The 12,781-nt window shown below is 24.8% G+C and overlaps 1 protein-coding gene across 1 annotated transcript; it reads left to right on the top strand.

Annotated features, from left to right (window-relative positions):
• Positions 1–8,550: 8,550 nt before the first annotated feature.
• On the top strand, positions 8,551–11,088 carry LOC101509944 (heavy metal-associated isoprenylated plant protein 22). The gene is made up of 3 exons (XM_004498270.4): positions 8,551–8,749; positions 8,980–9,055; positions 10,607–11,088. The coding sequence occupies exons 1-3, from the start codon at positions 8,675–8,677 to the stop codon at positions 10,897–10,899; spliced, it is 444 nt and encodes a 147-aa protein (XP_004498327.1). The 5' UTR covers positions 8,551–8,674; the 3' UTR covers positions 10,900–11,088.
• The last annotated feature ends 1,693 nt before the right edge of the window (positions 11,089–12,781 follow it).

The following is a 12,781-nucleotide window of genomic DNA, read 5'->3' as shown; positions in this document are numbered from 1 at the left end:
TAAACTCAAGATAAAAATTTTAACTGAAAAAATATAATATATTGAATAATTTATCGTTGGAAGGATGAAGCTTTAAGGAACGAAGCATAATTTTAAAAGGAGATGATCATGTAATCTATGTTCATATCTGTACTAAAAAAGTGATTTTTTATCCATCTCAATTTTAAAAAAAATATAGGATTTTAGAAAATTTGTTATGGCAACTAAAATTAGAAAATTTGCACAAATAAAATTCATATTTCAACAATTTAATATCAACCAAATTGAAAAAACATAATTTTAAAACACAGCAAATTTTATCAAAACAGTAAATTGATATGAATATTCAAGAACCTAAGAACAATAGATTATGTAGAAATTAAAAAGAGGAGGTATAAGAGAAATATACCAAAATTTATATTGGTTCCACTATTTGTAGAGTTGTCAATTTGACAAGCCTCCTAATTATTGGTCATAGCCCACATGTTGGAGGGGCTAAAAAAATTTATAATTTAAAAGGCCCAAAAAAGAAAGTCACAACCTCCTAAAATTTTGTGGGCTTAATGGGTCTATAGGCCCACGTTTTCAAAAAAATCGTGTTTTTAATTTTTTTTCGAGAAATAATTCTTACAAAATTTTTTGAGATAAAAAAAGTATTTTTTTAATATTTTTTGATATTTTTTCAAAAAAAAATAAATTTTAAAAGTTTTTCAATAAAAAATCTCAAAATTATCAAAATATTGAGGAGCCTATAAGCCTCTTGAGCCTCTTCTCTTAAGTCCATGAAATAATGGACGAGATTTTAAAAAAATTATTTTAATAGAAAACTTAATATTAAATAAATAAATAAAACTTAAAAAGATTTAGTAGTTGAGGATTTTTTTGACAGCTCTACTTATATGTAGGTCTATTTCTCATACAAAAATATGAAATTTTCTTTGTTTAACAATTGTTATGAATGTTACAAAATGTTTAACAATTGATATGAATGTTACAAAATGCTTGAGAATGAATTACAATATGAAACTCCAAAATTTAAAACTTGAAGAAAACGAGCTTCAATTTATTGAACATAACCTCTTTTGATTGAAGAATGTTATTTCACATTCTATTCATCACAAAACCCCGAAAATACTTTACTATATATCAGAAGATATCTTCTCATCACACCAAGAAAGTGAATAAAAAATCTGGAGAAATTTTTATTGAGACTTGGTATAAAAGATATGAAAAATGTATGTCAAATTGAAATTTTTGAAATTAATGATATATATAGGCAAATTGTTAAATGAGAATATACAATTTAATGCATTAAAAATTGAAATTTTACTCATGTGAATGAATTCACACTTAAATATGAATCCATTCATATAAACTATGAAATCCTAAAAAATTTCCTAAACTATCATAATTCGCCATGAATGTAAAAATGAATTAAAAATTATTTTAATATAATTTCATGAGTTTTATAAGAAATCTTAATATACATTGAAGAGGTATCATTTCAAGTTTAGTAATCACATTATTGATAATAGATAAGTTGAGAATTTCTGTAGATTTAATTTCAAGTGAAAAAGTGAGAATAAAGATTTTTCACGAAAGTTTATACATATTTTTTTAAATAAATTGTAACTGTTATTTGCCAAACATTTTTCTTAAAAAGATAATTAGAAATTAAATTTTCAACTTTATATCTCGAAGTAATTTATTTTCAAAAATAATTTTTTTGCCCGGGAAACAAACACCCTCCTATTGTTATACATGATTAAAATTGATTTTCTCATTTTTTTTCTTCCTAATTCACAAGCTTAATATATATCTGAGATCAACAATACGTGTATAACATCTATGCAAAATCCTAGTTTTAGTAAACATCAAAACATTATTTATCAAAAAACGGTGTAGTGCTAAAAGTGTATATATATTCGAGTAGTTAATCATTTCTTTTTTAATATTACTCAATTTGCTTGTCATTTGATTGGAGGGGTTTGAAGTGGAGTGGACAGAGTATATTTCAAAAACAATGAGCTAGATCAAATTTTAAGGGGAAGATCAATATATCTTAAAAATTATTTAAAATATTTTCATTTTTTTAAAATTAAATATAAAATCATTAAAAATATTTTATTTTTTATTCCGTTGCCTCCCTTGAACCAAATATCTATCTATCATCTATTTTCCTCCATTAAACCAAATGAACCCTAAGAACAATGACGCTGTAAGTTTTTCATTATTTATTTGAGACATTAATTTTCATTTCCTTGTGGTAAATAGATATGATTTTTCTCATGTTGTGATAAAAATACTATAGTTAGTCCGATAACTACTCAATTGATTGTCCTAAAGATATCAATAGGCAACCGCTAGAGTTTGGATGTGTGATTCTCCATTTATCTCTACTTAAATATGTGAGTTTAACCGCTAGATATTTTTTAGCTTAAATATCTCATGGTTCATTAACTTAATTTTAGTTAATATTTTAATTTTTTATCTATTTTTTTTCTTCCTGATTTAGTCTTTTATTTTAATTTTAAGTGATAATTTCATCTTTTATATTTTAAAATATCAACAATATTATCTTTTATTTTACAAAAATTCAAAAATTCATCAAAATTTTCAAACAAACCCATAAAATTAATTATATTATTTAATATAAAACAAATTTCATCAAATTCGTAACTCAAATCTTCAAATAAACTCATATTTATCATTCTTTATTTGATGTTGTTAGAGATGAAAATATGAGTTTATTAAAGATTTAAATTATTAATTTGATGAAAATATTGAGGATGATAATTAATTTTATGAGTTTTGTTTGAAATTTTTTATGAATCTTTTGAATTTTTGCAAAAATTAAGGACAACATTGTTGACATTTTAAAATATAAAATATCAAATATCAAATTGTCACTTAAAATTAAAATAAAGAACCAAATAAAAAAAAAAGATAAAGATAAAATGTTAACTGAAATTAAATTAATAGACAACGGATGGTATTTAACTTATTTTTTATTAATTTATTTTTTTCATAGATTGTTTTCTCTAAAAATAATTATAATTAAGATGCATCAAATATTAAATATAATATCTTTTAATTTAAATTTAAAATTAATTTAATACGTTGTTCGAGTGAAGCTCATTATATGAGACTCAACTTATTTGATGATGCATTTTTTTTTTTTATATAAATGTTAATAAATCGAAATGAGTTTTAAATTGAATGTAGCTGAAACCGCGGGATTTAATGTTAGAAGTCAAATATCCCTTATAATACAGATGTACAGAACATAATGTAGGCCATTTCATTCTATTTATATTCTATTATATTGTGTTATGTATAAATAAAACCAAAATCTAAAGAAAAGTTTTACAACAATTTGCTTTTCTTCGGGCACAAGAAAACAGCTAATAAACCGTGGCTTGCAATGGAAGATTTTGCACTGCTCAAATTACAAACCAACAACAAAGCATAATTTCATCAATCATTTTCTCATTTGTTTGAACACAAAATAATGATTGGAGACACTTGTAATATTTAAACGTTAACCCTTTTTAAGGGTAAATGAAAACAGTTAAGTTGCAGCTGTAATTTGGGTTTTATTGAGAAAAAAAAAATATAGTAGTCATTAAATTAAACTTAAAATGTTACATCATTAAAAATGTTCGACTTTAAATATATATTAATTTTCTTTTGTGACAAAACATATTGATTTTTGTAATCATATATATATATATATATATATGATTTATTAATAAAATAATTTTTGACATTAATAGTGTATTGAAATAAAGCAAATGTATCTTAATTAAAAATAAACTTTTTTTATAAGAATTTAATTTATATATATATATATATATATATATATGATAAGTGTAAAAAAATTTATATCGTCAATCAATTATAACTGTTGCATAATTAAAAATGTTTTTAAATATATCAACTTTGAATATCACACATATGATTGATTGTAAATTTGTTACTAATGATTTTTTTTTAACAATAATATATACAAATGAAACTATTTTTATAAAAAAAAAATATATTTTCTAAAATTAACGATTGAATTAAATAATAAATATAAAATTATATTTTTACTTAATATTTAAATTTTTCTAATAAAAGAATAAGACACCATAACATCAAATTAAAAGGTGTATGCAAAAACGGTATAAGCTAAAGGAAATTTTTTATAAATTAAATTTCGTTTGAATATTTTAAAATGAGTGAAATAATATTCCATATATTGAAATGAATAATTTTTTATTTATATATAATAAATTACATAATACCTCTACTTTGTTTCTATATAAGGTTTTCTTTAAGTCAAGCAAACTAATGGTTAGACACATAAGTAAGAAAAATTCAAATTTGATCCCTAGTTCTTGCAAGTTACCAACTAAGTTGTATTTCATGACTATAAACTTATTAAAAATTTGTCATACAATTAAATTAAAATCATTAATGTTTTAAACCCCTTAGTATTGTGCTATTTCCTTTTTTTTTTAGAGTATTGTACTATTTATAATATTTAATATCAATAAATGTGGCATGAAATACCAATAACCCCCAAAGTGTATGATTAGCCGGAGTTGATTTTTTTCGAATGAACTAGATTTTCATAGTGTAACGAATTATAATTTAAATTTTAATTGAGATAGATGTCTACATTTAATGTCAAACAACGTCTCAAATATTATTATGTTTAGTAGATGAAACATTTGAAAAAAAAATAAAAAAAAATCAAGTATATATACATGTTTAGTCTGCATTCCAAAAACTCAAAATAATAATTTTGATAAAGTTTAATCCAGACTTAAATGCATTTTGTGTCTATCTATTTTGTCTCACTCATAACTTTGATCACCTTTATACATAAATCCACGATTTTAGTCTTCCACTATTATTCACAAAACGATGTCACACAAAAAAATCTCAATTGTCACTAAATTGTTTGTTGTATATTTAGATGGAATGTTATAATGTACTAAATGTAATAGACTAACGAGTCAAAATAAACCCACAAAATACGTAGATTGACACGATTTGGTCCAATTTGATAAAGCTTGACACAAATTGACTCGTTAATTGTAATTTTAAAAATGTCAATGTCATCAATAATAACTATAGCGGATATGAATTTAATTTTTTGACAAACACTTATTAAAGAATAAAAAATAATAAATTTATATTCAAAATAATAAATTTTATACAATTAAGAGAAAAAAATACAACTTCCAATACATTCTATTTAAATATTTCTATTTTTGTAGAGTAAAAAAAAAAATTCTATCTATGTATCTTTAACAAATATCTTTAAGCATTGGTTAACATTTCCTTTAATATATTAAACAGAATGTTTATAATAAATAAATAAAATAAAAAAAGTGTACTAAAATTTCTTTAATTATTTATAAAAAAAACTCTTATTATATATTTATGGATGTACAAAGAACGAATTAGATGGAGTTTATGTGTCTTTTACATAGTCCCAACATTTAATTGGATCAACTTTGAGTCCCTAATTTGATGAGTTGTCGATTCAATAAGGACGAAATAAAAAAAAGACGAGATCAAATTGGTTCCAAGATCAGTCACCAAATAGTAATCCTTAAACATTTTTTTACAAAGAAAAAATTAAACATAAAGTAACTAACAACAAGATATCTATAGTTAACATTTGTCAATCAATTCAAGAGTAGTAATTCATAACATTGTTTTATCAATCCTATGTTATTACATTAGTGATCTGATTGATAATTATTTTTAGAGAGTGAATCAATAATAATATAAAATAATCATATGTCGTTAAAAGTAATTTGGGACAAATAACTTAAGGGATAATCCAAACCCTAATCATTTTTACTTTGTCTCTGTAACATCAGTCATTTTATTTTATTTTTATATTTTTATTTTAGGTGTAGAAATAATTGTTGATGATATTATTTTAATTTTTTGTAATAATAATAATAATAATAATAATAATAATAATAAAAGCATCAAATGACAACCGTTAAAAACAAGTTTCATTGCTTAGTTGAAATGTCACGTCCTCACTTAATATACGTTCCCCACTTTCCCCACTTAATATCACACATTTCCCACTTAATACCACCTTCCTCACTTTTTCCACTTAATATCACTCACACTTTTCCCATTTAATTTAATATGACGTTCCTCACTTATTACTACGTTCTCCATTTTCCTCACTTAATATCCATTTAATATCAGTTACCCATAAAAATGAATAAAACAAAACGGGAGAGGGAGACCATTTTTATAGAAAAGGCAACCACCAAAAGAGAAAAGGGAGGAGTAATTCTATTCCCGAATTTGTTAAATCAGTATCAGAAAAATATTGATTGCGCATTTTTCAACCGTTGGATCGGGCTGATTTGTGGACAGAAGGTTCGCAACATTCAGATCCACGTTTTCAACGGTTGGATCGGCGAAACGATGTTCAGGGAGGGAGAAATCGTGCTCGCACAGCAGCAGGTGTGAAATGAGTGAGACAAGAGTTTGTGAAGCATAATTCTAAATACAACTTTAGTAACGGTAAGGGCATCACTTCATTCGCTTTCCTACTTGAATTATATGTGATATAAATGTACAGTGATGTTGTGTATTGGTTCTATTTGTGTGTTATCTTCAAAATGAATATTAATAATGGTTGTGTTTGACATGTCCAAATTGTGGAAAATGAACGTTATGTGATACGTTGTTATAATGGTTGTGCTTGACATGTTGTGGTTATTCAAGGTGATTACTTTGGGTCTAAACTAGGTTGGTTTAGAACAAGGTTGAATGATTTTGGACGCTCTGGTTGAGTGATCTATATTGTTACTAATAAAAGTGTCTACATTCATGCACTCATAGTTGTGTGGTGCGTCCATAATTGGTTGGAGCCCATAGTTGGTGGTGCGTCCATAATTGGTTGGAGCCCACATATCCTTGCGGGGATTTTGAGTTAGTGGTGTTGCTTGGAAGGACCCACGAAGCCCTTGCGGGGGAGGTGATATTCCTGGATCATGCATTGACATATAGTCTAACAAATAGATTGTGCATTTTGGTTGATTTGTATCTTTGGTGCGTTGTGATTTTTAACTGTTAAATGAAATATATGATTTATTTATATTTTTGTTATAACAACTATATATGCATGCATATTTGCTCTGTATTTGTTATTTGGAGATAACTCTTACATTTGACAGGAAGTCGCATATAGTGTTACTTGAGTGAATAATGTCACGGTCAACCCAATAGGAGAAATGCGAGGAAGTACAATAACATGCGGTTAGACTTGTGTTGGGGTTAGACTTGTTGGGTGAGTTTTCCACAAGTCCAAAGTTTATGACCAACTAGGATTTATATTTGGGTAGTAAAACATCAATAGTTTTGACTCTAAGAGTTTCTTTTGTTTAACGTATTAAATTTACTTTTAGTGATTGTAAATACTTTGATTCTTTATTTGTAAAATATAACTAAAAATATTATTAATTGATTTTAAGATAAATGAGTATTTAAGATAATCATAAATAAATAAAAACGAATATGTATTTTTACGTTTAAAATTTCGTTAGTTAATGTCTCAAAAAAGCGGGATGTTACAATCTCTATCTTATTCTTGTATTTTTTAGGATCGGATCAGACCCAACTCATTGCATATGGGCCAGGATGAGTTTATAGAACGGATTGGGTCATGTAGACCCCTAATACATTTGATATGTTGTTATGATATATGATATATTGAGGTGTAAGTTCGAATTTCCACTTTCTTTACATTTAGCTCATGTTTAGACAATCATCTTATAACATAAGTGTTTATAGCATAATACTAATGTATGAGTTATTTTTACAACACAAGATAAAATAAAGTCAAATTATTTTTATACAAATTATAAATTAAAAACAGCTTATAAATATGTCATAAATTATTTTCAATAATATTACAGAGTAAACCCTATAAATTCAACCATTTGGATCAATTACATTTTTTGTTTTAATTATTTGATTTTCAATAAAAATAGACCATGATACTCTAAAACTCAACCAAGAGGCAAATAAAATCTAATCAATGATAGAATGATTTTTGATTTACTAAAGTTCAACAATTACTTGACTTGAACCAGACTAATTAACATTGCCTACTTAGATCATTAGATTGAACCCCTTAATTTTACAACCTCCCAACTAGATCATTATCTGATCAGTAATTTAGCAATTCAAATATCTGATCTGTATTCCCCTTTTGGTTGAGCTCACATCCAGCTAATTACCCCAAAATCGACACGGCTTGGTGTTTTTTTAGAGATATAATTTTTTTATTTTTTTATAAGATACATATTTTTTGTTAGTTGGACATCGTAAGTCAATAATTATTTGTGACTCATTATGAGCAATGTTTTACTATATAGTATTAAATTAAATATCAAGACATATTATCTGTGCTTGTGGGACAGCATACTAAGGTAACCATTTTTTATATATTAATTAATTAAATATTAACACAATTTGGACACACAACATTGTTGGCTATATAAAGGAAACACTTCCCTTATAAACGTACAATTTTGTACCCCAATTTTCTTGTCCTAAACAACATATAATATAAGCCATTTTCCCTATTCTCTCTCTCACATACAAAAACAGAGTTGTTCTGTTCTGTTTCTTTGTTGGAAGAAGAACCAAAATAGAAAACATGGGTGTTCTTGATAAACTTTCAGATTATTTTTCTGTGTCTCCAATAACTAGAAAGAAACGCAAACCAATGCAGGTTTTCATCAGTTTTGAGTCTTATCTATTTATTCAATTTCGTGTTTGGATTCTCTGCAACTGCAACAGTACAGTAGTACAGCTGTAAAAATGATTTTTACAGCTGCAACACTATACTGTTCCTGTTACAGTAGAGAATCCGGATTCATCCAATTTTTACATGACTTGTTATGTAACATGATTTTAATTTTTTTTATTTTTATTTATTTGTGCTTGTTGTTTCTCTTGTAGACAGTTGAAATCAAAGTGAAAATGGACTGTGATGGGTGTGAAAGAAGAGTTAGGAATTCTGTTGCTTACATGAAAGGTTCATATTTGTCTCTCTTTCTTGCTTTATAGCATTACTATCTTCCAAAAATACAAAGTTATATTAAAAAAAATAATTGCATTTCTCAAGCATGTTGGTTTTTTCTTAACAAAAATGGAATAAACTTTAGTATTTTCATCTTTTAATTGGCAAATAATAAACCATACTTCAAATGTTTTCTTCTCTCTCTCATGTTATGTTTTGTGTTATTTCAATGTTTACACTATTTTTCTTTTGTCATCATGTACTTAAAGTTGGTTGGCTCTCCAATATAGCTTAAATATTTTAGATTAGTTGTGAAACTTTTTTTATTAATTATTTTTTTTAGATAACAAATTCAAATAATAAGAATTAAATCTCAGTAGATCGCGGTAGCAATACTAATCTTTACTCTAAAATTTTGTGGAGATTGAATCTTGTTTCTCCATGTCACAATTCCAACAATATGCTTTACAAAGTGAGCTACTTTGATTGCATTTAATTTTTACATTCTTGTATTAACAAAATGGCATAATTTGGTGAGGTAGGAGTAGAAGAGTCATTTAATAAAGGTACAAAAAATTGTTTGAGAGGTGGAGAGTGGAAAACTACATTTATGTTTTTCATACTGCCAAATACACCTAACATTAGCATGGAGAGAATATATTAAACAATGAAACGTTTTTTGAAACAAAATTATAGGATTCCTGTAATTGTCCTACAAAAGTTGTGATGCTTCACGAGGATAGAGTAGAGTAGAACAATAAATTTTTCAACGCTTTTTCTTGTTTTACCAATCATTCAAAGACACACAGTACCATAATAAATGAAACATATTATTATATACCAATAAACCTAACTGTGTCCGTGAACGATCAAATCCATAAGGTATTCATGTTAATAATGTTCTTGGTCATTTTGAAAAAATTAAAAAATTTATTGTAAATGGAGTTAAATTCAAGTTTTTGGTACCAAAACTTTATTTTCCACCATTTATTAAAAAAATCTTAGAAATTTTAAAAGAAATTGAAACAAAGAGCTAAGGAAAATTTGAGACATGAAAGTTTTTTTTAACTTTTAAGAGGTTATTATTTAAAAAAGTTGGTAAGATTTGCAAAATGCTTTTAATTTTCACTTGTTTACTAGTATTTTATTAAAATTAAATTGAATATAAATGAAATTATACTTAAATACACGTAAAAATAAATTAAATAATAAATTAAAAATTTAAAGACAAAAATTTCAAATCTTGACTTTAAACTAGAGTTCACTTTTAGATGTAAAATAAATTCTATTGAAACTTATTTTGCATCTACAATAATAAATTCGATAATAATAATATATGGATATTTATTTTTTATACTTGTGTAACATCGGATCAATTATGTGTAAAAATATGATTAACTCACTATATAATTAATCACATTTTCTAACGTGATTTAAATTAAATATTTACTAAATTGAATTAAAATCATATATTTATAAGTAATTAATTTAAGTGTAGATATTTTTTTAATTAAAAATATGCAATTGTACTAGAAATGAAGTCTAAAAAATTTAAGAACCATACAGGTGTGAAGCAAGTAGAGGTGAATAGAAAGGAAAGCAAAGTAAGTGTTTCAGGATATGTTGACGGAAATAGGGTTTTGAAGAAAATACAGAGCACTGGAAAAAGAGCAGAGTTTTGGCCTTATATTCCCTACAACTTGGTAGCTTATCCTTATATAGCACAAGCATATGACAAAAAGGCACCACCTGGTTATGTCAAAAACACAATGCAAGCACTACCTAGTCCAAATGCTATGGATGAGAAACTCACTAATCTTTTTAGTGATGAAAACCCTAATGCATGTTCCATCATGTAATAATAATGCAATTATGCTAATTGGCTTCTTTGTGTTTACATGGATCTACTTTTTGAACTACTTTCAAAAACTAGACATAGACAGAGTTTTGTAGGTTTAAGGTGTTTTGTAAGAGACTATGAGTCATATTATGATGTTGGGCTAGGAGAATAAAACAGAATATATAATTCTGTTTAATCTTATATTTAATATCCATCTTATACTTTTTTTTAAAAGAAAAAAAAGAAGAAATTATTTTTAATAATAATAATAATGACACTGATAACTATTTTATAATTATTTTAAATGTAATTTAAATTTTATTCTTTGAAATTACAAATACAATTTCTTACTAATTCTTTGAGATTATAAATATAATTTTTATCATTGAGTTGACACCTCGTAAAAATATTTATCTTATATAAACTTATCATTTTATGAATTTAATGAACTTTAAAGTAATTATATAGGTTATACAATTTTCTCGCAATATAAATATATTAAAAAAATTTAGGTTGGTGAATAATAAAGTTGCAACATAATTAATTATGTTTTGTTTCAAGTTTAACAATTCGTCAAAAGATATTTAGAACATAAAAAGAACAAAGGTTGAAAAATACTATAGTTTTGTTTTATCAAAATAGATTAAATTTCGTCTCATAATAAATAAATTATTTATAAAATAAATTATCTTAAAATTAATAGTTCTTTTTAAGTTATAATGTAACATTAACATTAATTATTTTTTTTAATTGTATATTTCAATTAATATTATATGCTTCATCTTTAATTTTTTATTTTTTATTTTACATTAATAATTATATATATATATATATCAAATATCAATATTTAATAAAAATATCTAAAAAAAAATTAACTTCCTGTTTTTATTTATACACTTTTACTATTTATTTACGTGAAATAATCAATTGAGTGGTTGACTATATTCATGAGGGAATAATAGTCATTGGGTTCACGTGTACCTCCATGTCAAATGCTATCATAGGGTCTTCTATAATTGTAAAAGAGCTATGCTTCTAAATTTTTTGTGGTAAGAAAGGGCTACGTACCCCTAAAAGAGCTGATCTATTTGACAAAATTGGTCATATGCTACTTAATAATTGAAAACCTAGCTTATAGGTTATAGTTAGTAGTTTAAAATTAATGAAATAATTGACCGGATTAATTCATTTAAAATGTTTTAAAAAAGTATTATTTTTATTTTTTATCGACGATTAATCTCTTTTAGATAATTTTTTTGGGACTATTTTTAGTTTTTTTTTTCTTTCTTCTAACCACATTTTTCAACCTACATCTTTATAACTTTAGATCTTGCATGAATCATACATGTTTTAGCTATATCTAGACCAACATAAAATAAATTCAGACTAACGTGATATTAGTAATTGTTAATCTAACTATAAATATAAAATGACATATTTGTATGATTTTAATAGAAACCTATTATAAATATATATTATTAGTTTGAAATAGTCATTACTCTATATATTTAATTTACTCAAATTATTTATCAACTTAAAAATTAAAATATTTTGAACAATAGTAAATAAATAAAATGAGATAATATTTGTTATTATTTATTAATATTTTCAATAATAAATTTTATTTATGTTTTATAGATTACTATATAATTGGTATAATTAATCGATCTTATCTAAAATATACAATTATTCTATATAAGAATTGGGATAGAATGGTTTAAAGTGTCATTTTGTTTTTATTCTAAATGATCAATAGAAAATTGTTATAAAATAATAAAAGATAAAATTGAAATCGAAAATAATAAATTATAAATAAATTCAAGTACTACTTGAATGTTTCACTATTTTCTAATTAATTTGTCAATCAAGTGTATCGCAAAAAACATTTCTTTCAAGATTAA

The sequence above is a fragment of the Cicer arietinum genome, chromosome 4, assembly GCF_000331145.2.
Source record: "Cicer arietinum cultivar CDC Frontier isolate Library 1 chromosome 4, Cicar.CDCFrontier_v2.0, whole genome shotgun sequence".
In the NCBI taxonomy this organism is placed as follows: Eukaryota; Viridiplantae; Streptophyta; class Magnoliopsida; order Fabales; family Fabaceae; genus Cicer; species Cicer arietinum.
This window is presented reverse-complemented; position numbering and strand designations above follow the sequence as displayed.

Coding starts and splice junctions, on each gene's coding strand:
- LOC101509944 (XM_004498270.4), top strand. CDS start 8,675: ATGGGTGTTCTTGATAAACTTTCAGATTATTTTTCTGTGTCTCCAATA. Junction 8,750..8,979: donor AGAAACGCAAACCAATGCAG/GTTTTCATCAGT, acceptor TTTCTCTTGTAG/ACAGTTGAAATCAAAGTGAA. Junction 9,056..10,606: donor TTCTGTTGCTTACATGAAAG/GTTCATATTTGT, acceptor AGAACCATACAG/GTGTGAAGCAAGTAGAGGTG.